The 27,895-nt window shown below is 40.6% G+C and overlaps 1 protein-coding gene across 5 annotated transcripts in view; it reads right to left on the bottom strand.

Annotated features, from left to right (window-relative positions):
- The window catches only part of LOC136877265 (ras-related protein Rab-3), a 608,034-nt gene that overhangs the window by 126,629 nt on the left and 453,510 nt on the right, over positions 1 to 27,895 (bottom strand). For all 5 annotated transcript variants that reach the window (XM_067151207.2, XM_067151197.2, XM_067151172.2 and 2 more), the window contains one exon: positions 2,558 to 2,782. In XM_067151207.2, the coding sequence (XP_067007308.1) occupies positions 2,558 to 2,782 (225 nt within the window). The remainder of the gene's footprint in view (positions 1 to 2,557; positions 2,783 to 27,895) is intronic.

Here is a 27,895-nt window from a genome sequence, read left to right as displayed (position 1 = left end):
ATTACCATTTCATTTCATCTGTCAGTCATTTATTATTGCCCCCGAGGAGTGCGACAGGCTTCGGCAGTCGGCACATTTCCCATCCTCGCCGCTAGATGGGCCTCCATTAATTCCATTCCTGACTCTCTTCAATGACTGGAAACAGGCTGTGGATTTTCACTTTCATTAACGACTGTACAGAGATACGGGTTGAAAGCACGGAAGCTACGATTTACCATTTCGTGGATGGGAATGACAGATTTCTTCTAAGAAAAGTAAACTTACTGTTAATCATTCAGTAAAACGTAACACATAATGCAACGAGTTTTAGGGGCTTTGCACAGTGTTCTAGCGTTTTGTCAGGTCAGCGAAAAGATAAAAGCTAGGGTGGCAGCTGGGAACAGTTGTTACTTACTGAAGTCTGCAACACTGTCCAGAAGATTAAAACTCGCCGCTTACCGGGTTATAATCCGTCCAGTTGTGCTGTATGCGTGCGAAACGTGGACCCTAATGGAGCGCGACAAGAACTTTCTACGGGTGTGAGAGAGAAAGATCTTTTTGATGATGATGATGATAATGCTTGTTGTTTTAAGGGGCCTAACATGGAAGGTCATCAGCCCGAGAAAGATTTTGAGGAAGATATTCGACACGGTTCACGATCAAGGAGAGTGGCGCATCAGGACAAATGAAGAAGTAGTCTCTGCCCTGTATGGTGACCTCGAGATAGTCGCAGAGGCTAAAAAGAGGAGACTTCGGTACCTCGAGCACATCAAGGATAGAATAACGAAGATGATCCTTGACCAACATCCTGGCGGCCAACGCAGACAGGGGAGACCAAGGACAAGATGACTGGGCAACGTCTCGAGAGATTTGGAGTTGTTAGGGATCCAGGGCTGGAGAAGGAGAGCTCTGGGCCGAAAGAAGTGGGCGAAAGCGATTGGAGATGTCAGAGCCCTTCATGGGCTGTAGCACCACGAGAGTGAGTGAGTGAGTCTAGTGTTTTGTTCATTGAGTTCCTGAACTTATCTTCAACCGTTTTTATTCGATCATCTCCTGTAATAGGAGATTGTGCAAAATGAATACTATGTGGGCAGTCTGATATATCGACAAGTCTCATGCCTACACAAAAAAATGTTGTTCTTCCCACTGGCTCTCTGCAGTCAGATTCGGTGAGACCCTCTTTTAATTTTCATTACTCTATGCCTGCATTTCGAGTTTGTGTACTGCCGCAATAATCGAGATTGACTGTCACACCTTCCCCCGGCATTGACCTTCACGGCCTGTGACGTAACCACAACGTTACTGTAGCTGAAATACATACACCCACTAATATGCTGTGTGTCCACGGAACGAAAAGTCCAGCGTGAGCCAGACGAGTCTTCGATTTCTCCAAGGGTAGTTAACTACACTGGATGAACCGAGAGGTTTAAATAACGGCATACTGTGGGTGCATTCATTGGTACTCTTAATAGTTTCTTGTTTCTTTTTATTTTGAGATAAATATGTAGATGCTATGTAAACCTGAAAACGAACTTGAGCTTCACACTGTTATTCGTTAAACGTTAATTTATTAGAGAAATATGGAAAAAATAAATGCTTGAAAGTTGAAATAGAGGAGATATATAACTGATTTTAAAGATATGCAGAAGGATGTGTTCTAAACTATATGACTTAGTAAAAGTCTAGGAAATACCTGAAAATTCTAACCTTGATTAATTATCAAAAATACATCCAAGAAAGATTTATGGATGATGTACAATATCCCCTGATGTACCGTGCATACTCTGAACACGTAAATTATGGAAGTCTCTTCATATTGGTCCGTACTGATACAATTACAATAGACATAAGGATTCCACCTAATCAATACGTACTTATTTATATGTGACTGTTTATATATATCACATTGTGGGACTAGTTTCAATCATATAATGATCATCTTCAGCCACTTATAACTAAAAATTGACAAGGCATTAGCCTCTGTATGTATACATAAAACAATGACAAAACTTATAATAATAAAATAATAATGTTATTTGTTTTACGTCCCACTAACTACTCTTTTACGGTTTTCGGAGACGCCGAGGTGCTGGAATTTAGTCCCGCAGGAGTTCTTTTACGTGCCAGTAAATCTACCGACACGAGGCTGACGTATTTGAGCACCTTCAAATACCACCGGACTGAGCCAGGATCAAACCTGCCAAGTTGGGGTCAGAAGGCCAGCGCCTTAACCGTCTAAGCCACTCAGCCCGGCGACAAAACTTATACATTGAAAACTGGTTGATGCGCTCATGAGTTGTGTTGTGATTGTTTGATATAAATATGTATTGATTAAGTGGAATATTTGTTTGTAAAAGTAAATTATATTTTAATCATTACTTTTTGTAACATTTTGTCAGTTGAAATGCCTTTAGCATTTAATAAACAACTAACTATGGATTAGTCATGATTGCAGTCAAAATCAATGAATACTTGCTCCCCATTTTCTGTAATTGGAAGAGATGAGTATTCTACTCATTATTCATGATCTTAATATAAATTAAAACACTACTTTGGAATGCTGTGCAAGTGAACTCACCCATATCTGCAGCTTAACGCGTTTATCGTGCCGGAATACCGTCTTGACTTTGAAATCGATGCCCACCGTGGAGACGAAGGCGGACGTGAACGAGTCGTCCGCGTATCGGAACAAGAAGGACGTCTTGCCCACGCTGCTGTTGCCGATGATGAGCAGCTTGAACATGTAATCGAAGTTCTGATCCGCAGCATCCTTCTGCCATTTGGGGTCCTGGCCGCCCGACATCTGCAATACAGTACAATATCGGAGTGAAGAAAATGAAATTCAAATCTTTTATGTTTATCAAGAGACAGAGACAGCAGAAGTCAAGGGTTTGGTAACATATGATACTGCCTGCAACACACAATACATGTTTTTTAAATGATTTCTTTGCTTGCTAGGGTATGGCTTTTGGATGACGTACTTTTGAACAAATGAGGAGGGGAAATGTCTACCTTACATGAGCAATAATGTCTACCTCACTTGAGCAAAGATTGGTCATTGCTCATCAGTCGTGTCATATATTCCAACGGTTCGGCAACACCACGTTCAACTGACAACCTAGAGTTTTTGGTTTTATTTCAGATATTGGCGACATTGGGCTACAACAACGTCTCTGCATGGCGACTTGAACCAGCAATAACCTGGTCACCTGGCTTGCATGATTAAGGTTCAGACAGAAACATTACGTCGCGGTGTGCCAGGTCAATTACCCATATAGACTTCATCAGATCTGTTACTAATCGTGGTGCAGAGGGTATATTCGCCAATAGCTTTAAACACAAATTTGAACGAGACGTGCAATCAGGAGTTAAATCGTGGAGATGAGCGGTGAATAAGTGTAGTGCAAAGATCGAAACAAATTGTAGGGTGACTGAATCCGTGAATTAGAGCAGCATATCGTCATTGCGCCTAGAGGAACCACTATGTAAAATATTTCACTTAGAACTCTGACCAGAAACGTTCTGGTACCTCAGGCTCACTACTGCATGAACTATATCATGGAATATTCGTTCTGTCATATGTGTGCTGCGGGTCAGTATTTCTCCAACAACGTTGTCACATAACGACATTTCAAGGAGCAACGACAATATATATTTGCCGTTAGATGACTAAGAAATGGAAGTGCAGATAGCTCGTAATAAGTGTAAAATAAAAGCATGTGGCGAATCAATATTGTCTCCCAATAAAATTCGTCATCAGTCATTGTCAAATGGTAGTAATGCTGGTATTTCGTCTCTACGACTTTAAGAACATTCGTTTAGCAGTGTACAGAGCTATAAAAAAAGTCCATAACAATAGCTCTTAAGCAGTAACATAAAGCATCAATAAAAACAAACAAATGCGAACAATTTTGTCATGTAGACTTAGATTTCTACTTGTAAAACTAATTTGCAGTATTTACGTTCGAACAGTTAAATTGTTTTAGCAGATGCGACGTTTTATAGGTGTGCGAAACATATGTTTTCTCAGGTGGGTTATATTCAAGTTATTTATTGCTTTTTTTTTTGCTATGGGCTTTACGTCACACCGACACAGATAGGTCTTATGGCGACGATGGGATAGGAAAGGCCTAGGAGTAGGAAGGAAGCGGCCGTGGCCTTATTTAAGGTACAGCCCCAGCATTTGCCTGGTGTGAAAATGGGAAACCACGGAAAACCATTTTCAGGGCTGCCGATAGTGGGATACGAACCTATTTATTGTTTACTTCAGAACAAAATTGTTAGGTTTACCGAAATCATGTGGAGACTAATTAGAACATTTTGCAACGGGTACTTTAGTACGTCAATAATAATTGTAGATTTTGAAGTTTCAGTGCACGGAGCTATTAAAATTGCTTTTCTGATTCAACTCCAAAAATGTTGTAATTTTTATTTCGGACAATTTTGATTCGAAAAATAATTCAAATAGAACTGAAGCAAGAGTAGGCAGATAAACATTCGAACATGGGAAAATGGTTGTCAGTTTTTCGGGTTACAATACTTACTTCTAGAGCAGGTGTCCGATGCACTTTTAAAACTGTAGAGAACCGCTCCCGAAACTACACTAGCTAATATATTTCTAGATTACGTTTCGGAGAACTACGTAAGCGTGAAAAACAGTTCTCACCAAATCATCGTGCACAGCTTCAGAACTACTAATGGCACAGAGTCATATCACCGACATTTCCAAAGGGAGTTTTACAGTGCAAATCCATCGATTCATGTGTTAACACAATTTTTAAAGGAGCGACTAATTCACACGTACATATCGATTCGATTGCATTCTTCTGCGAAGCAAAGGGAACATAAGATATCTGAAATAAACCTGATGATGCTTGATGCTACTTGTTGTTAGAAGGGCTTAATATCTAGGTCATTGGCCCCTAAAATAAACCAACATTGCACCATTAAAAACTGAAACTATTTATGTTTCGGGGTATTACATTATGTCACGCTAATGGGATAGAAAAAACAAGCACAAACATGGTAATTTCCACACTGTCATCAGGATGTGCCCATCAAATTGAAGACTTTACTTTTAAAAAGAAAGAAGCGATGTGTGGAAAGTGCGGGACCGAGAGCACACCGACCGACACAGAATTGTCACATCTAAGTGACATTTCTGCACTTCTTTAATTTGCTCAAATGCATGTCTTCATTTCCTTAATTGCTTTAGTAGATGATAATTATGCTTGTTGTTTTAAGGGGCCTAACATCGAAGGTCATCGGCCCCCAATTGCTTTAGTAGGTAAAGTAAACTCGTGTCCTCATCCCGGGGTGGTGCAGATATTTTCAGGCACACTCCCAGTGGAGGTGAACTGCATGCACCATTTCAACCACATACCAGCCAACCTGCCGTTCTTAAATATATGGCACCGGGCTAGTTGGCCGTGCGGTCAAGGGCACGCGGCTGTGAGCTTGCATCCGGGAGATAGTGGGTTCGAATCCCACTGTTGGCAGCCCTGACGATGGTTTTCTGTGGTTTCCCCATTTTCACACCAGGCAAATGCTGGGGTAGTACCTTAATTAAGGTCACGGCCGCTTCCTTCCTACTGCTAGGCCTTTCCTATCCCATCGTCGCCATAAGACCTATCTGTGTCGGTGCGACGTAAAGCAACTAGCAAAAAAAAAAATTCTGGCAGAACCCGGGCCTCCGAGGACGGCAGCTAACCGTTACGCTACGGAGGTGGAAAATGTCTTTAGTAATTTGCTCAAATGTTAAGTAGCGTGGTTTTTAATGTCGGGCTTGTCTGAGGACATATTTGGCTCACCAGTTTTGTAGCTGCTTTTCTGGATACACTCCTGAGCTACATGCACCGCTGTGTGAGGGTGTTGTCTCATTGTGTAGGTGTAATTGTACGAATTAGGAATGGGAAGACAGTGGCTATGGCCATAAAACTACCATCCCATGAGAAACTACAGAAATTGTTCTATATTTAGAGATTTTAAAATTAGGTGCTTAGGTTCTATACTAGCGGTGAAGGGCACGCGGCTGTGAGCATGCATCCGGGAGATAGTGGGTTCGAATCCCACTGTCGGCAGCCCTGACAAGTACGTAACACTGCTACTTTGGTGTGAGAGAAGAAATACGGTTAAAAAGTAAATGAAGGGATGATACTACTACTACTACTACTACTACTACTAATATTTGTTGTTTGAGTCATCAGTTCATAGACTGGTTTGATACAGATCTCCATGCCACCCTATCCTATGATAACCTGTTCATTTCTACATAACTATTACATCCTACATCTGCTCTAATCTGCTGGTCTACTCCTACCGTTCTTACCACCTACACTTCCCTCAAAAACCAAATGTACAAGTTCTGGGTGTTTTAAAATGTGCCATATCATTCATTCTACCTTCAGAATCTTTAATCATTTAGGAAAAGGCTAGGAAAACAACAGATAGGGAATCTGCCACCTGGGCGACTGCCCTAAATGAAGATCAGTATTATTTTATCTCTTCTTCTAGTCAAATTTTGCCAAATTGATCTTCTCTCACCAATTCGATTCGATATCTCTTCATGCGTGTTACTTCTACCCATCTCACCTTCAGCACTCTTCTCTAACACCACATTTCAAAAGCTTATAAAAGCTTATATTCTCTTTCTTTCTGGGCTAGTTATCGTCCATTTTTCACTTCCATACAATGCCACGCTCCACACGAAAATCTTCAAAAACATCTTTCTAATTCCTATATCAATGTTTGAAGAGAGCAAATTTCTTTTCTTAAGAAAGCTCTTCCTTGCTTGTGCTAGTCTGCATTTTATGTCCTCCTTACTTCTACCATCGTTAGTTGTTTTACTACCCAAGAAACAATATTCATCTGATTCCTTTAAGACTTCATTTTCTAATCTAATATTTCTTGCATCACCGGAACTTGTTCGGCCGCACTCCATTACTTTTGCTTTGGACTTATTTATTTTCACCTTGTATTCCTTCTCCAAGACTCTGCCCTTACCATTCAGTAATTTATCCAGATCTTTTGCAGTCTCAGATAAAATAACATCATCAGAAAATCTCAGGGTTTTGATTTCCTTTCCAAATTCATCTTCGATTTTCTTTATCGCCTATTCTATGTAAACATTGACAAGGAGAGGAAACTAACTGCAGCCTTGCCTCACTCATTTCTGGATTGCTACATCTTTTTCAAAGCCCTCGATTCTTTGCAGACTGATTTTTGTATAGATTGTAGATAATTCTCCTTTCTCGGTATCTGATCCCGATCACCTTCAGAATCTTTAATAGCTCGGTCCAATCATCATTATCGAATGTCTTTTCTAGATCTACGAGAGCCGTGTACGTGGGCTTGTATTTATTAAATCGATCCTCTAAGATCAGACGTAAAGTCCGGATCGCTTCACGTGTTCCCACATTTCTTCTGAAGCCAAATTGATCTTCTCCCAACTCAGTTTCAACTTGTCTTTCCGGTAGTCTGTAAATAATACGTGTTAAAATTTTGCAGGCGTGAGATACTAAACTAATGGTGCGGTAGTTTTCACACTTATTAGCACTAGCTTTCTTGGGAATAGGTATAAGAACATTCTGCCGAAAATCGGATGGCACTTCTCCTGTAGCATACATCTTACACACTAAACGGAGTAACCTCTCCATGCTGGTTTCTCCTAAGGCAGTCAGTAATTCTGAGGGTATGTCATCAATTCCCAGTGCCTTGTTCATACTTAAATCTCTCAAAGCTCTGTCAAATTCTGACCTCAAAATTAGGTCTCCCATGTAATCAGCATCAACGGACTCTTCTTGTTCCAGAACCCTATCATCTACTTCTTTACCTTGATACGACTGTTGGATATGTTCCTGCCATCTTCCTGACTTGTCTTCTTCCCCTTGAAGTGGTTTTCCATCTGAACTTTTTCACACCTAATTTTCCTTTCTCGAAAAGTTTCCTTGATTTTCCTGCATGAAGTATGTACTTTTCCTAGGACCATACAACCTTGAACATCCTTGCAATTATCTTTCAGCCATTCTTCCTTAGCTGTCCTGCACTTTCTATCTACTTCATTCAGTATTCACCTGTATACGTTTCTGCCCTCCTCAATTTTTGCATTCTTGTACTTCCTTAGTTCGTCAATCAGGTCTGGTATCTCTTAAGTTATCCATTGTTTCTTAGTTGATCTTTCCTTTCTTCCTAACTTTTTTCAGCAGCCTTACTGATCTAATTCTTCATGTCTGTACATTCTTCCTCTACTGTGTTTCCTTCAGCCTTTTTACTTAGTCCTTATGTTACATGTTCCTTGAAACAATCCCTCACACTCTTTTCTTTCAACTTGTCCGGATCCCATCTCCTTGGATTCCTTACTTTCTTCAAATTATTCAATTTCAGATGGCATTTCATGACCAACAAGTTGTGGTCAGAGTCCACGTCTGCTCCTGGGAAAGGCTTGCAATCCAACACCTGGTTTCTGAATCTCTGCCTAATCATAATGAAGTCTATTTGATACCTTCCAGTGTCTCCAGGTCTCGTCCACGTATACAGCCGTCGTTTGTGGTGTGTGAACCAAGTGTTAGCTAGGACTAAATAATGATCGGTGCAGAATTCAACCAGCCGGCTTCCTCTTTTATTCCTTTGTCCCAATCCGAATTCTCCTACTATGTTACCTTCTCTTCCTTGGCCTACCACTGCATTCCAGTCTCCCATCACAATCAGATTCTCGTCACCTTTTACATATTGTATTAAATCTTCTATATCTTTATATATTCTTTCGATTTCTTTATCATCCGCTGAACTAGTAGGAATATAGACCTGGACTATTGTGGTGATCATTGGTTTGGTGCCTATCTTGACAACAATAATCCTTTCACTATGCTGATCGCAGTAGTTTACCCGCTGCCCTATTTTCTTTAAACCAACTCTTGGATTTCCCCTGTTTGATTTTGTGTTGATAATTCTTGTAGTCGCCTGACGAACAATCCTTCTCTTCCTGCCAACGTACTTATACCAGCTTTAGTCTATCCATCTCCCTCTTCAAATTCTCTAGCCTCCCACAACGATTCAAACTTCTAACATTCCACGCTCCGACTCGCAGAATATCAGTATCCACCTACCTGATGATTGCCCCTCTCGTGTAGTTACCACACGGAGATCTGAATGGGGGACTAGTTTACCTCCGGAATATTTTACCCGGAGGAAGCCATCATCAGTATACTGTATCATTCATACAGAGAGAGCTGCATGTCCTCGGGAGTTAGTTACGGCTGTAGTTTCCCGCTGCTTTCAGTTAGCATTATCAAAATAGCTTAGGCATGTTAAGTAATATTACAAGACCATATCAGTCAATCGTTTAGACTGCCGCCCGTGCAACTTCAGAAAGGCTGCTACCCCCCTTTCGATGACCCATTCGTTAGTTTGCTCTCGACAGATACCCATCCGATATGGTTGCACCTAGGGCTCGGCTACCCGCTTCATTGGGACACGCAAGCCTCCCCAGCGCGGCAAGGTCACATGGTTCACAGAGTAGAATAATAATAATAATAATAATAATAATAATAATAATAATAATAATAATAATAATAATAATAATAATAATAATAATAATAATAATAATAATAATAATAATAATAATAATAATCATAATAATAATAATTAGAGCTGCCGATTTAATCGATTAATCGATTTAATGGATTAATTTACAAATGCGATTAAGTGATGAATGTGTTTCAGCCGATGAACAGAAACGATTAGGGACTATTGCTTTTATAAACTACTGGAAAGGAAATACCGAACAGGCTATCGTAGTATATTTGAGGACCTTTGCAGAAAACAATCAGGCGGCATAATGGGTAGGGGAAGGTATTTGAAGGAATTTCCAGGTAATGTGTGAATGGTCAGATAAGCCTATCAATTGCTAGAAAGGCTCAGTAAAAAAGTGACAAATTAAACCTCATTTCGTGTGTGGTTGTTATTCAGAAGGCAGTATACCGGTCTATTCACATTCAGTGTTTGTGAAGTTCAGTTACAAACATGGCTTATGAACCGATGCGAGGAAAGCTTGGTGAAAGTCATGGATTTAAACAAAATGGTTTTGGTATGGTGACAGACAAGAAAAACAGCGTTTTGTAATAAGTGCGGAAAATCGTTCAGTTATCTTGGAATCATAAGTAGTCTCTCACCAGGATTACTTGATTCAGGAACTGGAAAAACTCCAAAGGAAAGCAGCTCGCTTTGTTCTGGATGATTTCCGACAAAAGAGTAGCGTTATAAAAATGTTGCAAAGTTTAGGCTGGGAAGACTTAGGAGAAAGGAAACGAGCTGCTCGACTAAGTGTAGGCTATGTTCCGGGCTGTCAGTGGAGAGATGGTGTGGAATGACATTAGTAGACGAGTATGTTTGAGTGATGTCTTTAAAAGTATGAAAGATCACAATATGAAGATAAAGTTGGAATTCAAGGGGACAAATTGGAGCAAATATCCGTTTATAGAAAGAGGAGTTAGGGATTGGAATAACTTACCAAGGGAGATGTTCAATCAGTTTCCAATTTATTTGAAATAATTTAAGGAAATGCTAGCGAAACAACAGGTAGGAAATCTGCCACTTGGGCGACTCCCTAAATGCAGATAATTAGTGATTTTGTGATTGACTGTATTAATTTCTTGTCTCTAGCTATTGTCTGAGAGAGGGATATTGACAGCTTTAAAAACCATGCTAAAAAGAAGCATTTTTATGAGTGTCAAGGCACGTTTAGTCGGGCAACAAATGTCCGGCAATCTTGGGACATATACACTCTTAACTAAACTTAAACTAGTTGTCAATATCATCTGAAACATTTTCATTCTTTCCAAAGTGTATTTGCGTATATCAGTATTGTGCAGGATAGTAGGCCGGTCGACATTGACTCTCATCGTGGTCTCACTTGATTGATTCAAATTGGGAATATCGCAATTAAAAGTTTAAAATGTTACAAAAAACCACAATGCCGCTAACTGCATAGAACCGTTTGAAGATGTAGTTCGCGAATGGGAGTTGGAAGATAAAGTTGTCTTGTTTGCGCTGACAATGCAAGAAATATCGTTCTAGGAGTTGAAGGAGCGAAGTACGATAATTTTCGGTCTGCAGCTCATACACTACAATAAGTTTAAATAAAGCTATCGAGAATGCTGTTATCGAAACTTTACTTTCAAAGTGCAGGAAAGTAGTGTGGCATTTTAAACATAGCCCTTATCTAGAAAAACAGCTTGATAAAACACTTTGAATGCATGTAAATTAAAACGGGACATAATGGAATAGCTCATATGCCGTGTTAAGGAGCCATATGAAAGCTAAAAGTGGTATTATAGACATCCTATCAACTCACTCAGACCTCTAACAGCAATTGAATGTGAGATGGTAAAATGATTGCATGTCTTTTATGCCATGTGGTAGCAAATTTGTGACAGGTATTATTGTATTTTCTGCAGTAACACAGTTGACATTATCTTTATGTTGCTCCTAGCCACATAGCTACATTTAAAAGGACTCTTGTAGATGATAAATGATTGTTGTAAGTTGAAGACATACTAGAAAGCCACTGCTCTCGATCCTAGATGTAAATATCTTAGATGTATTGAAGAAAAGGGCCAGAAATCCGTGTGGAAAATAATTTCGGAAAGAGACGTGGACGGAGTATAATTTCCAGTAAAGCCAAGCAGCAAAATGAGGAATCTGAATTTTGAAGCCAACGACGACGACGAACATGATTCTGGTCATGTCATTTCGATTTCGAGTTTGGAGATTGCAGTCGTTGGTTGAACTAGATAACGACCTCGCAGACCCTCTGCAATGGTGAAAAATACACTGAGTCCAGCATCAACATCTCGCATGCATAGCGAAATAATTGCTTTGCATTCCAGCTACCTCGTTTCCCTGTGAGAGAGTGTTCAGTGATGCTGTAAATATCGTTACTAAGAGCCTTTAGTTCTGAACATCTCAACGTACTGACATGTCTGAAGTCCTGCAGCAATGAGGTGTGACTAAGTACTGTCAACTTCACAGTTTCAAACTTTTATATAACTAAATCCTCAATATTTAAATATATTAATTTAACTGCTTTTAAATTATTTTATTACTTGCAAGCCATATATAATTTAAAATATAAAAAATGTCTTCTTTTTATACTATGTTGAATTGTACAAATATATTATGTAAGGTGTTTTATCGAAATTATACTGTATGAACCGGGTTAAAATTCGATTAATCGGCTGATTAATCGAATAAAGGCATTCGGTTAAACGATTTTTTCAATTTGCTTTACGTCGCACCGACACAGATAGGTGTTTTTCCTGCTAGTTGCTTTACGTCGCACCTACACAGACAGGTCTTATGGCGACGATGAGATAGGAAAGGCCTAGGAGTTGGAAGGAGGTGGCTGTGGCCTTAATTAAGGTACAGCCCCAGCATTTGCCTGGTGTGAAAATGGGAAACCACAGAAAACCATCTTCAGGGCTGCCAACAGTGGGATTCGAACCCACTATCTTCCGGATGCAAGCTCACAGCCGCGTGCCCCTGACCGCACGGCCAACTCGCCCGGTACAGATAGGTCTTATGGCGACGATGGGACAAGAAAGGCCTAGGAGTGGAAAGGAAGCGGCCGTGGCCTTAATTCCACTCATTCACAGCTACTCTGGTGTGCCTTGTGCGAAAATGGGAAACCACGGAAAACCATCTCCAGGGCTGCCGAGAGTGGGGTTCGAACCCGCTATCTCCCGGATGCAAGGTCACAGCTGCGCGTCCCTAACCACACGACCAACTCGCCTGATCAATAATTTGTAATTGCTTAACAACGCTAATAATAATAATAATAATAATAATAATAATAATAATAATAATAATAATAATAATAATAGTAAAACGATGCTACTCTTTACGATGGAATTCATTGACGAAGAAGGCAACTTTCGAGCTGATGACTTAACACACAACACCCGGCCTAATATTGGCTAAACTGAGCTCGTTAGCTGCAGTCACTGAAGTGCGGCCAGTATCCAGTAATCGGGAGATAGTGGGTTCGAACCTCACTGTCGGCAGCCCATTTTCCCATTTTCACACCAAGCAAATGCTGGGGCTGTACCTTAATTAAAGCCGCGGTCGCCTCCTTCCCGTTCCTAGGCCTTTCCCATTCTATCGTCGCCATAAGACATATCTGTGGCGGTGCGACGTAAAGCAAATAGCAAGGAAAAAAAAACTGGCTAAAAGTTAACAAGTGTATCCAAAGTTGAAATTCTTTGGTGTACTCGCCACATTTTCTTTGTGAATGATGAATACATAGTGTTTAGGTGAAATGTTTCTTTTCCCATATACTGGAACACAATTGCGGGAGTTGTACACTTTAATCTTCTGAGAACAGCAGTAATATCCAGCACGCCGCCAAGTTGTATCCTCTAAGGGATCTCCACAGAATGTATGCCTCCAGGCAGATTGCGCCGACAAAGAATTTGTCCTTTGGCTGAATCAGCCCGAGGGAGGAGGAGCTCTTAAAAGTTGAAAACGTTACAGAACTTTCCTTCCAAGAAAGAAAAATCATCTTTGAATGTCCTGGGTTGTTTTGTGAAGTTTACGTATTCCAGAAAGTTTCCAAAGTACGCTATCCGGAATGTTCCTCTACTGTGATAACGATCATGATAATATTATGACAACGTGATTATAATACTGTAGGAACATTAATCAGGGGAGGATAATTTCCAACCATTCGTAGAAGAAAGAAAGAAAGAAAGAAAGAAAGAAAGAAAGAAAGAAAGGGAAGTGCAAAAAAGAAAAAAGTTGTATCTTTGGACCTCACAAATGTAATATCATCGGGATGGGGGGGGGGGGGGGGTTTACGAATAGACAGAAGACTGTTTGATACAAGGCAGTTTGGGTTTAGGAAAGGTTATTCCACTTGAGGCTCAATTTGTAGGACTCCAGAAAGATATAGCAGATATCCTGGATTCAGAAGGTCAAATGGACTATATCGCGATGGACCTATCTAAGGCATTTGATAGGGTAGATCACGGGAGAATACTCGAAAAAATGAGTGCAATTGGACTATAAAAAAGAGTGACTGAATAGGTGTCTACATTTCTAGAAAATAGAACTCACATAATTAGAGTAGGCGAAGCTTTATCTGACCCTGTAATAATTAAGAAGGGAATCCCTCAAGGCAGTATTATTGGACATTTATGTTTTCTTATATATATAAATGATATGTGTAAAGACGTAGAATCAGAGATAAGGCTTTTTGAAGATGATGTTATTCTGTACAGAGTAATAAATTAGAAGATTGTGAGCAACTGCAAAATGACCTCGATAATGTTGTGAGATGGTCAGTAGGCAATGGTATGATGATAAACGAGGTTAAAAGTCAGGTTGTGAGTTTCACAAATAGGAAAAGTCCTCTCTGTTTTTTTTACTGCGTTGATAGGATGAAAGTTCCTTTCGGGGATCATTGTAAGTACCTAGGTGTTATTATAAGGAAAGATCTTCATTGGGGTAATCACATAAATATGATTGTAAATAAAGGGTGCAGATCGCACATGGTTATGAGGGATGTAAAGTAGAGGGCATACAAGTCTCTGGTGAGACCCCAAAGTATGGTTCCAGTGTATGGGACCCTCACCAGGACTACTTGATTCAAGAACTGGAAAAAGAATAAAAAAAGCAGCTCGATTTTTGTTCTGGGTGATTCCCGACAGAAGAGTAGCGTTACAAAAATGTTGCTAAGTGTGCGCTGGGAAGACTTGGGAGAAAGGAGACAAGCTGCTCGACTAAGTGGTGTGTTCCGAGCTGTCAGTGGAGAGATGGCTTGGAATGACATCAGTCAGTCATCTCCGTACAGGCCACGAAGGCGCCTGGAGGGGTGGAAGGTAAAAGCTTCCACTATCCGTAACCTCGGCATTTGATGGGATATACTGGCTAGCTCTACGCCCGGCCGCCTTTGCTCCCAGGAATTAAAATGGTACTCATTTTTGGTGTAGTCTGAGTGAACCTCAGGGCCATATACACCTCCGGAAGTGGAAATCTCGTTTCTTAAATTTTATGACTTCCTGACGGGGTTTCGAACCCACGTCCTGCCGGGCGAACAGAGCACGCCTTTACCGCCTCGGCTAGGCAGCCCCTTGGAATGACATCAGTAGTCGAATAAGTTTGAGTCGTGTCTTTAAAAGTAGGAAAGATCACAATAAATAAGAATATAAGGCTGGAATTCAAGATGACAAAATGGAGCAAATATTCGTTTATAGGAAGGGGAGTTAGGGATTGGAATAACTTACCAAGGGAGATGTTCAATAAATTTGCAATTTCGTTGCAATAATTTAAGAAAAGGGTAGGAAAACAACAGATAGGGAATCTGCCACCTGGGCGACTGCCCTAAATGCGGATCAGTAGTGACTGATTGATTGACTGATTGGTCACGAATAAGTGTTCGTCAAAGGAGAATGAACAGCAAATGTAATAATAATAGCTAACATTATTTGCTTTACGTCCCACTAACTACTTTTACGGTTTTCGGAGATGCCAATGTGCCAGAATTTAGTCCCGCAGGAGTTCTTTTACGTGGCAGTAAATCTACCGACACGTGGCTGACGTATTTCAGCACCTTCAAATACTACCGGACTGAGACAGGATCGAACCTTCAAAGTGGGGTCAGAAGGCCAGCGCCTCAACAGTCTGAGCCACTCAGCCCGGCAAAGCAGTAGTAACACTGGGAGTTATGACTTAAGTAAGAACAAACATTTGGGGTCACTTGATACAAATCACAGGAGGAACAGTAATAAACAACCAGATTTAAAAACAAAAATACTTCGGACAAATTTGCCCATTAGACGTTGATAATTAAACTAGAGAATAATATCAAGGAAACAAACATATCTTAAATAAGTGCCTTAAATGATAATATTAAATTTGACATTGCAATTAAATTTGGAACGAATGTTAGGAAGGTATTAATCTTTGAAAAGTTATGATCCCAGATCCTGCGACGTAGAAGGGCAAAGAGAGATGAATGGAAAGGAGAGCAAGTAGAAGGTTAGACTCAGGGTAGTAGGTACGGCAAACCTTAGGTTTCTCTAGTGTCACAACTTTCCAAAACCATCAGCTGTATTATTCTATGGGTGCATTTATAGGGCACCTCCTCCTCCTCCTGCCCCTAATTCCGTACCTTCACAATACCCCTAATGTCGTGGGTGCATTTATAGGGCACCTCCTCCTCCTGCCCCTAATTCCGTACCTTCACAATACCCCTAATGTCGTGGGTGCATTTATAGGGCACCTCCTCCTCCTCCCGTAATTCCGTACCTTCACAATACCCCTAATGTCGTGGTGCATTTATAGGGCACCTCCTCCTCCTCCTCCCGTAATTCCGTACCTTCACAATACCCCTAATGTCGTGGCAGCTATGTTATGTTGCACTGACCGGTGAAGCTTTTACATTAAGTGACTGAGGGTGTACACGGGAACACAAGTCGAACTGAGATACATGGATTTATTTTGAATTAATACAATTAGAAAATTTGCATGTAGACATATGTCCACATTAGACTAAAATCTCGGTAGAAAGGAAATATTAAACTTTTAAAACGACTGAATATCATGACAAAGACCATGAAATGATAATTACCGAATCTTTTTTAACTATTAAAACAAACATGGAGCAGTAACTTCTGATTGGCTAGCACCGGATACCAGAGAAGTGAACCAAAGTTCATGGTAAGTTAATTACGTACGGTAATTCAGCCATGACATGCCCTCTGCATGATTCAATCACAACCCGATATCATAAATCGACAAACCATAAATACCCCAGGCTTTTCAGGGCAATATAGGTCCTTGAAATTGACCAGGTCCGCCATAGATTTGTATTTCAGGGAACAAAGCTAATCGACAATAGAAGATGACCTTTTTTCTTTCTTCTCTGCTGATGTTCTTTTTTTGCTAGTTGCTTTACGTCGCACCGACACAGATAGGTCTTATGACGACGATGGGACAGGAATGGGAAGGAAGCGGCCGTGGCCTTAATTAAGGTACAGCCCCAACACTTGCCTGGTGTGAAAATGGGAAACAACGAAAAACCATCTTCAGGGCTGCCGACAATGGGGTTCGAACCCACTATCTCGCGGATGCGAGCTCACAGCTGCGCGCTCCTAACCGCACAGCCAACTCGTCCGGTGCTGATATTTTAACGTCACACTAACACAGATGGTTTTGGGCGATGCAGGGATGGGAAAAGGCTAGGATAGGTAATCGTCGTGGTCGTGGCCTTAATTAAGGTTTGGTGTGAAAATGAGAAACCATGGAAAATCATCTTTAGGTTTGCTGATGGTGGGATCCGAACCCACCACCTCCCGAATGCAAGCTCACATTTACGTAATCCAAGTTTTATTATTATTATTATTATTATTATTGTTATTTACTTTCTTCATACATACCTTCTAAACAATTTTTCTTGCGTGTTGAGATCTCTTAACACCTTAATACGTTTGAAAGTGAAAGACACACGAAAAGGAATCCTATGCCAGAGCGTTTAATAAGTAGTGTTCTCTTTTTAGAGCAAATTGGTCGACTGTAATGTCAGCTTATCATCTGTGGAGAGTAGTGTATCCAATCATTTCTCATCAGTCAGCTAGTTCTTGAGGCAAATAAAGGAGAAAATTCCCGGAGGGTGTCGATAATGTATTGCTGCCTATTATAGAGGTTCTTCCGTCTGAGTAGTACTCTGTTAAAAATAGACTGCTTTGTGCCGTGGATGATTTGCTACGTTAATAGCTCCCTACTCAAATCTCCCTACTCCACAACCCACGTATACTGATACATGTTCTGTCCTTTGATAAAACCTCCACGATTATATGCTTATGATTTTTGATATTGTTCTGGGTCACGAAACGGATGATTTACGATGTTAAAATACGTTACTCGATAATCTTTAGTATCCTATTCATGAACTTTCAATTCATTTTGTCGGCCAAACATCAAATGCCTCACCAAGGATCCTTTACGTCGATATCATACCAAAAGGATTGCCGAATGAACTTTTCATCACCCATCAAATATCCGACTAAACTTGTCGGGTTTGAGCACGCGATTTGGGATCCGGAGGCAAACACTCTACCACTGGCTATTATTATTATTATTATTATTATTTAGTTGCCTAGTCGAGGCGATAAATGCGTGCCTCATTCACCTGGAAGGACATGGGTTCGTTTTTCAACTCAGGAAGTCCAAAATATTAGAAATGACACGTTCTCTTTTGGAGAGGCACATATTATGGAGTTCGCTCAGCCTACATTAAAATGAGTACTAAATTAATTCATGTCGAAGGTGAATGGGCATAGAGCTAACCACTCCATCCTTTCTAGCGTCGATATGGGCATCTTTTCCTTCCAATCTTAAAAAAAACATTATAGGCCTAGTTAATTACTTCATTTTTCAATATAATACCGGTACTTAGTATTAAATAATGACAGTTTAAATGAGATAAAGTGTCCTGTAGTATGCAATAAGAGAAAGGTCTATCCAATAAAATAGGTATCGGTTACCGATCAATTTGAAGGATGATTGGAAGTGGAACAGGAAAACTGCTTTTAATTAAGGAACTTCAATAACCCTTAGTTATGAGTATTTATTTCTCTTAAGTTTTCCTCTAGCTGTAACGTGTTCATTTACCTCACTGGGTGTTTTACATTGGAAACAAAACATTCTGGTAGTCTAATGATTACAGACTATTGTAAATGATGATGGTGTATATTGTTTAATTAGTTCGTCGTGTTGACAGAAAGGTTTCTTATCGTGCCAGTATATTTAATAACACTGTCTCTTGCCATGCTTTAGCATTATTAAATTGAGACTGAACTGAAATTCGATCCCGTAACCTTTGTCATAGGCGGCTAATCCATACAGCCGATCAGTTATGTACATGTACGGCAATATTTTTGTTATTTTCCAAAAACTGCCTGTTAGTTTCTATGCATTGCTATTATTATTATTATTATTATTATTATTATTATTATTATTATTATTATTATTATTATGTTACACTACCCGGTCAGTTTTTGTTTCTTCTTTTAAGGTACTTCTTTTCAATCTTTTTTCGTTGTCATGAAATTTCTTCTTTATAATTTCTTGTGATGTTTGTTTGCCATGTGTCCGGCTCCTTGGCTGCATGGTCAACTTACTAGTTTCCGGTTTAGAGGGTCCCGGGTTAGATTCCCGGCTGAACCGAGGATTTTAACTTTGTATAATTAATACGTTGTCCTCAGGGACTGGGTATAGGTATGTGTTGCCTTAATACACTTTCCTTCATCTACATATAACACATCACACAACCAACCACCACAGGAACACATAACAGTGAATACTTTCCTCCCCATAGGGTTGGTGTCAGAAAGGGAGAAAAGGCTAGGAATAATAATAATAATAATAATAATAATAATAATAATAATAATAATAATAATAATAATAATTAGATTCCATGTAATTGTTTGTTGTTGTTGCTGTTGTGATATTTATGCTACTATAAGTAAGCCTGCCTGCTGTCATTTCTTGATGGATACAGTACTTTTGTATCCATCTCTTGGCACAGGCCAGAGTAAAGTGTAGCTTCCACATTATCGGCACGACTTTAGCCGGCTACATATTATATTACTAATTCCAAGTCACCTTGATAAAGTCAACATCCATGGCTGTGACAATATGGAAGCTGCTGGGGTATGGGTAGTGCTGAGTAATGACATTCAGAGCATGACTAGTGCATCTGAGTGTTATGAAAGGTGCTGCTCATAGGGTCAGTCGTGCTGCAATAGTACTTTCTGACCCAATGAGGAAAGCAATGGCAAACTACCTCACTCCTCATCTTGCCTAGTACGCCTCATTATGGTGCTGCCATTGGTTTTTGGGGTTTCCTCATAACCGCATAACCTTTGGTGGTGCTATTTGAGGATCCAACCAGCCTCTGGACTGATGACCTAACAGACATAAGTAAGCATTGCCACCGAGAAATCTACCAGTTGCAATGTATTTGTTAATAATATTTAGTTTAGCATTGATTAGCCGGCCCCATGGTGTAGGGGTAGCGTGCGTGCCTCTTAACCGCAGGCCCGGGGTTCTATTCCCGGCCAGATCAGGGATTTGTACCTGAATCTGAGGGCTGGTTCGAGGTCCACTCAGCCTACGTGATTAGAATTGAGGAGCTATCTGACGGCGAGATAGCGGTCCCGGTTTGGAAAGCCAAGAATAACGGCCGAGAGGATTCCTTGTGCTGACCACACGACACCTCGTAATCTGCAGGCCTTCGGGCTGAGCAGCGGTCGCTTGGGAGGCCAAGGCCCGTCAGGGCTGTAGTGCCGAGGGGTTAGTTAGTTAGTTAGCACTGATTCCAACGAGTAGCAAACCGTTGTCAAAAGTATGCCTGTTGCCTTGCTCATTAATAAGCGGCTTGGTAATTCGAATAATAATGTTATTGTTTTTTCGTCCCACAAACTACTTTGACGGTTTTCGGAGACGCCGAAGTACCGCAATTTTGTCCCTGAGGAGTTCTTTTCCTTGCCAGTAAATCTACTGACACGAGGCTGACATATTTGAGCACCTTCAAATACAACCGGACTGAGCCAGGATCGAACCTGCCAAGTTGGAGTTAGAGGTCCAGCGCTTCAACCGTCTGAGGCACTCAGTCCGGCACTTCAGATACTATATGGTAATTATTTGAATTTTATGTGCGTGGGAAGCCACTGAAAACTACTTCTAGGATGGCTGAGAATAGAGTTTAAACTCGATTTTCACATATCATGTTATGTTAGGCTGAGCACATCCACCCAGAATTTTGTATTTCCGAAATCCGTGTAAGGTAGTCTGTGTTCGGCCCCGTGGTGTAGGGGACAACGAGTCCGCCTGTCATCCGGCGGCCTCGGGTTCGATTCCCGGCCGGGTCAGGGGTTTTAAATTGTAAATGATTAATATCCCTGGCCTGGGGACTGGGTGTTTGTGTCGTCCTTAACGTTCCTTTCCTCACATTCAACACTATACACTTCCGCAATATCCATATACACGCAGGTTCAAACATATAGCGCAAGTAGGGGCAAAAGCAAGTGTACAGCTTATGTTATCTCTGGCGGATCACTCGTTACTCAGCCGGGATTAGCAGACTGTATAAACAGATAACAGGGGTGATAAGTGTTTACAGACCACCTTCCCAGTGTTATCTGTGTAGACCACAAGTACTTACAGTGCATGGAAGTTGACGCTTTGAATACTTTATCTGCATGCTGTGTAGTTACTGGGTAGATTTTTAGGGGAAAGAGAAAGGCAAAAGAATATCGCTAACAGGTACCTTTGAACCTACTTCTCTTTTCAATATTCTGTTTCAAAGAGAGAGACAGAAGTGGTTTTCGTGAAAACCACATGCGTTTGCTCTGGCGGAAAATGAAATCCCAACACCAAGAAGTTGTGCTAGATAAACGAAATTCAGGAGGTGTGTTTGCACATCCAAAAGATGACGCCTGTTCATATTCGCATGTTAGTCGACGAATATTGGTACTAATAGCGCCACTATGACCTTGCAAGGTAAGTTTGCTTTAAATACGCGATGAACATTTCGAGAGCGTTATTCATGGTCCGGTGTTGACGTTGTGAGGTAGGTGTGAGTCAAACATGCCTTAAAGGAGACAAGAAAGGTAGTGTCTGCAGCTTACTGAGTTTCAACGAGGCTATGGCTACGAGAAGGTGGATGTTCTTTCCGAAATATTGCAGGAAGACTTGGCAGTGATGTATCTAAAGTGCATCGGTGTTGGCAACAATGGTTACAGGAAGACACTTTTCAAGAAGACCGGCGTCCAGCCGCTCACGAGCCACTACGAAGAGGGAAGACCGCCGTATTCGCCGTATGGCTGCGGTGGATCGTACTTCATCTGCAGCAGCCATTAGAGATTTAATAGGCACTAGAGTGAACAGCGAACAGTAACAAATCGATTACTTGAGAGACAGACCCAAGGTAGACGTCATGTAGCGGTCATGCCACTAACTCCGAATCACTGCCATCTGCGACTTCACTGGTGTCAGGCTATAGCTCACTGGAGGAGACCTGTTGTGTTCTCATATGACAGCCGTCGACACACTGGACTAACACCAGTTGTTATGGATTGGGAAGCAATTTCCTTTGACAGCAAGAGCTCTGTCGTCTTTATTCCAAAAACCTTGGCAGTGGATTTGTACGTCAGATTGGTGACTGAACCGGTTGTGCTACCTTTCGCTGGCAGTATTCAAGGGGCTATTTTCCAGCAGGATAACGCTAGTTCTCATACCACTGCTGTCACCCAACGTGCTCTACAGAGTGTCGACCATTTGCCTTGGCCTTGGAGATCACCATATCTTTCGCCTATTGAGCACGTATTGGATATTATGAGACGACAAATCCAGCGTCATCCAATACCAGCATTAATCGTTGCGTAGCAAGGTAATTAGAGTAAGAGGTAGGGATCACGCGCAGGTCTCCCCACCATGCTTGACCGTCGGTGACGTCATCGGAACCCTCAGCGCCTTGTCTTCTGTATGAGGTAATACACAGCTGTGAGCTATTCTGTTTTAGCCACAAGTTAGAGACAAGAGAAGTTTATTGTTTTTTTAACCTCACCTCAGAAAAGGTATTTCACTTCACTATTGCATTAGAGTAATAATAGGAGATCAAATCCCCCAGTGTGAATCAAACAGCGTTTCTGAATAATTTCGATGTATAAAAGGTTGTAACAATGCTAAGACTGTGATCGCAGTGGAAAGGCCATCTATTATAATAAAAGGAAATGTTTGTTTGTCTGTCTGTGCGCGATGCCCAGCAAAATCTACAGCACACAGAGATCTGAAATTTTGAGCATAGGTAGATGGAAGGAGGTCTGAATGCCGGAATTTTCATTTTCGCTTTCGTTGGTGAGTTATGAACGAAAAACTATCGGAAAACGTGTAGTGGGATATGACAATCTAACGTGCTGTCACCAAGATTATTTGCATAGAGTCACTGTCGGTAGGCAACGTACATAAGATAGAGAACACAATATTCAAGGAGTCATTTTACATCCATGGCGTAGGAAGCCGTTCTTTGTCTTATGTGGTGTGAGGACATATGACCCTGTCGGATGGGGACGTAAAGTCTTGACCTATTCGAGAGGAGTGGGCTATGTGCCGGCGCCGGGTTTCATCCTCCTCATTCTTATTGTCATATATCATGTCATTCATTTCATGTCATTAACTCATCTAATTAGGTTGACGTCATGAAAGATACCCGGTCGTAAAAAATCGCAACGAACATTCATCTCACTTCACACCCAAACCGCGTAGAAAAAGGGGACAAGGGTTGGACATCTATACATTTAGGACAAATATATAGGACACAAGATAGACGATAAGAATAAACAAGAAATAATACATATATATCAGTCAAGAAAACAGAGCTACGCGAATTCATTGACAAAGTATGTAACGAACAAATGCACATTAAGGAGTAACACAATTATTTTAATAAAAATAAACAAAGTTTCGAGAGCCGACGAACTAGATGCTTAGCCTTTCAAAACAACAACAACAACAACCATAATCATCATCATCATCATCATCATCATCATGTTTTGACACGAATTCTTCTGTACAAGAGTCCACTAAGTTATTGTGTGAAGTAGTGTGAAAATGAAAAATGAAAACCCACAACCTCTTTTCCATTCATGGATCGGGTCAGGGATGGAATGTATGAAGGCTCCATCTTGCGGTGAGGATAGGAATTGTGCCGGCAACCGAGGCCTGTCGCACTCCTCTGGGGCAATGATTAATGAGTGACAGATGAAATGAAATGATAATAGAGAGTGTTGCTGGAATGAAAGGTGGCAGGGAAAACCGGTGTACCCGGAGTAAAACCTGTCCCGCCTCCGCTTTGTCCAGCACAAATCTCACATGGAGTGACCGGGATATGAACCACGGAACCCAGCGCTGCCGCCTGAGCCACGAAGGCTCTTGAACTGGTGTACTGTGCTATTATTTTACAACAGCATGCCTTGAGGTATCCAATCTCAGTCTAAATGACAATTTTTAAAACACTGCAAATGTTAATAGATTCCTGTTTTATTTACTATCACTGTTCTATGGAAACAAAGAGAAACGGGTGTTGCACACGACAACGTTTAACTGCCGGCACTCAAACTATTCGTCTTTCCCTAACACTCTGTATCAGACAAGCAAAGTGTTACACAGTCGAATAGCCGTAGGGAATTCATTGGGATTAAAATCTGAGCTCGCATACAACTTTTGACGAAGACATTCCCTGTTCGAGACAAAGCCCTTCTTTTGCGAGATATGACTTTTTCTCATACGCATATATTTTAAGAAACTAATATAATTGATTTTTACGTCCAAATAACTACTTCTACAGTTTTAGAAGACACCTAAGTTTCATTCCGCGGGAGTTTTTACGTGCCTGTAAATCTACCGACACACGTATTTGAGCACCTTTAAATACCACCGGACTAAGCCAGGATCGAACCTTCTGACTTGGACTGAGAAAGTCTGTGCTCTACTTTCTCAGCCACTCAGCCTGATAAACGCAAGAACACCCCTCCAAACCGCATAGCACTACTGCTCAACGCGAAGGCCTGCAGATTACGAGGTGTCGTATGGTCAGCACGACGAATCCTCCCGGCCGTTATTTTTGGCTTCCTAGACCGGGGCCGCTATCTCACCTCCGCAATTCTAATCACGTAGGCTGAGTGGACCTCGAACCAGCCCTCAGGTCCAGGCCGGTTCCTGACCAGGCCTGGAATCGAACCCGGGGCCTCAGGGTAAGAGGCATTCACGCTACCCCTACAGCACGGGGATAAACGCAAGGGCCTACAATAAATGAGAAATCACAAGTTCTTTCTATTCAAGACAACGATATATAAATCTATTAACATCATCAGTTCGGTGATTGAACAGGTCAGTAGCCCGCCTCGTGGCCACGATCATTAAGGCGTTAATTATGCATGGTCTGTCCCATGGTTAGCCGGTTCGAGTCTTGTTGGCGGAAAAATAATTCACCATTGGAATGTTGGCTGACAGGGTAGGAGAGGTGATGGTGCACAATTTCTAATAACTAGACTGGTTGCCAAAAGCCTGGATTAAATTCCAAACTTATCGGCAATGTTCAGTTGGAGCGAGGGAATATGATGCTGTGATTCGTCCGTCGGATGGAGACGTTAATCCTTGAGCAGACTCCTTTGTGTTATTTGACAAGAGTAGGCTATGTGCCGACACCGGTTTTCACTCTCTCCCTACATCATCATCATCATCATCATCATCATCATCATCATCATCATCATCATCTCATATCCAGACGTGCAGGTCGCCCATGGGAATTAAATAGGAAGAGCTGCATCAGGCGAGCTGAACATGTCCTCGGGCATTCCCGGCACTAAACGCAATACGATAAATAAAAATAAATAAACGGGTCATGTCATAGGAGACCTACAGTAAATAATAATAATAATAATAATAATAATAATAATAATAATAATAATAATAATAATAATAATAATAATAATAATAATAATGTGCCCGTTCGCATCTCGTAGTCCATTTACAAAATGGCGGCGTAGGAAGGTATGGCCCATGCGATCTACTAAGGCAATGAACTTCTTATTAATACTGCATATAGGAGGCTATGCACGTCACGGAACGGACTGATTTGGAAGACACTGCAGAACAGTAGAGGCTCATTTTGAATTGTTTAAAAAAAATATAGCAGCGGAAGGATTGTTTAAAAATATACTCTAAAAATTACATCCGCAGAAGTAAGACGCAAATACGAGCGAAGCTTCACTACTGAAGAATATCTTAAACTACTGAGGAGGATATTAACTGTTTACAATCGGCGATTACATACGATAAAATAATTCACGGGCGGAAGCTAAAAAAAAGAGACGAAATATTATAGAAATAAATAACTTGTGGTGAGATACGTCTGACTTGGATCCGTGAGCAGCCACTCTACGATTGAAGAAAAATGGACTCACCATACTGCAGAACTGATAATTTCATACGAGAAGATAGTTACCCCTGCGGTAGTAAACTTAATATTTATATACGGAGATATTATTCCAACCGAAGAAAACTTCGTCGTTTACAATAAGTAATAGTAATATGGAATATATCATGACTGATTGCTCCGCAAAAGGAATTTTCTTCGTTGTCTGCAGATTTGGAATGATGACTGTCTGCTAAATCTACATGATGGACTGAACTGGGGATATGCACCGGCGAGCCAGAGGACCAGCTGATGATGATTGGATCGGCTAACCAGAGGACCGGATGATGAGGATGAGCACCGGCCAGCCAAAGGACTGGACGATGAGGAGTGGACCGGCGAGCCATGTGACCAGCTGATGACCAGAAAGACGCTATCCAACCGGAGATCCAGATCCTATCGGAGGGTCTAACTACAACCGAGGAATGGAGCAACAACCAGACCAAACGTAGCAACTGACGAGCTAAGTCCATACATTTCTTTAGTAGAGTAGTTTCTTGTAATCTACACCCTCAATCTAACTCGGCATGTGCTGAATATTGGTGATATTTATGAATTAATTAAGAACGTGTGAGAAATATAAAGTGAAGTGTGAGATATTTAAGGATATAAAATAAGATGGAAGTGTAGAATTAGAATTATATCATATACAGGGTACCGCACTTGCATACATATAGTAGAAACTAGCATGGATAAAAGAAAGAAGTGTTACTTGTGAAGACCTAATAGCTATGAGTCTATATAACTAGTGAAATTTCGATTAATCTCGTTTACCTGTACAAAGATTACGTCACGTGTATTGTGTATCGTGACAGTTGTTTTTGTCTGACATTGGTAAATGACAGGTACTGAGTATAAGAGAGTGCTTTAATATACGGTTTACTACGCTCATGACTTAGTATAAAAGTGATATTCTTTGGTGCGGTGACATTTCAATGTAATACGTAATAATTTCATTCTATACTGTCCATACGAGTTGAGTAGCTCGAATACATATGAGATATTGAAAAAGAGCAGTTTGCTAAAGCACATTGAGCTGTTGATAGAGGAGTGTGTGGATTGGAAACTACTTGAATAGTTAGATAGATGTTCATTTCTTTTCACGCAGTAATGATTTCAGTTGAAGTATTTTAAATATAAAGAATATGAGAATGTTAGTTAGGAGCCATATGTCGTAGGCTTTAGGGAGGTATTGTCTTAGCCCGTAAGTTGTTATTTATGCGTACTCAAGATAAGTGACCAAATAATCAGAGTTCAGATTTATGAATGGAAAAGTTGGAGAGCACTTTTACGATTTAATACTCACGCAAGAGTTTGTTTGGGAAATACTTACGTGAAGATATGAGCAGATTTACATTTATAATCTGACTTTTTCCCATTTAATTCTATTACGTTTCAAGTTAGCAAACCATTCATTTTTATTTCAGCGAGATGACTTAAATGTTGTGAGAATAATTTAAATAATTAGCGTGACAGTATTCACAACGAGTATTTTATTGATACCGTGATTGCTCAGTGATCTCTTGAATATAATTGGAGAAAATGAATTACTTTTCGGAACATGGCAACGAATAGAGAAGCAAACAACTAATATGAATTGCACATTAAATAAGAAAGAATGTAAATATTTTAAGGCTTAGTTGTTTTATTTTTATTTGAGCCAGCGCTGACTCTAATCTTTTATGCTGAAATATTATTAAAAGAATACTACCCAGATTTCATATTAACATACATTGATCATGACTTATTCAATAAATATTCTTATTATTTTTCTTTTAGTAAGTGACTGTGTCTTAATTTCTGTTTGGGTAACGGCTAGTTTGTAAGTTAGTTAATAAGTTTTGTAGATATAAGCAATTGATTAGTTCCACAAATGGAAAGAGA

This window comes from Anabrus simplex, chromosome 1 (genome assembly GCF_040414725.1).
Source record: "Anabrus simplex isolate iqAnaSimp1 chromosome 1, ASM4041472v1, whole genome shotgun sequence".
Taxonomy (NCBI): domain Eukaryota; kingdom Metazoa; phylum Arthropoda; class Insecta; order Orthoptera; family Tettigoniidae; genus Anabrus; species Anabrus simplex.
Note: the sequence above shows the minus strand (reverse complement) of the source record. Positions and strands in the feature narration are given on the sequence as shown.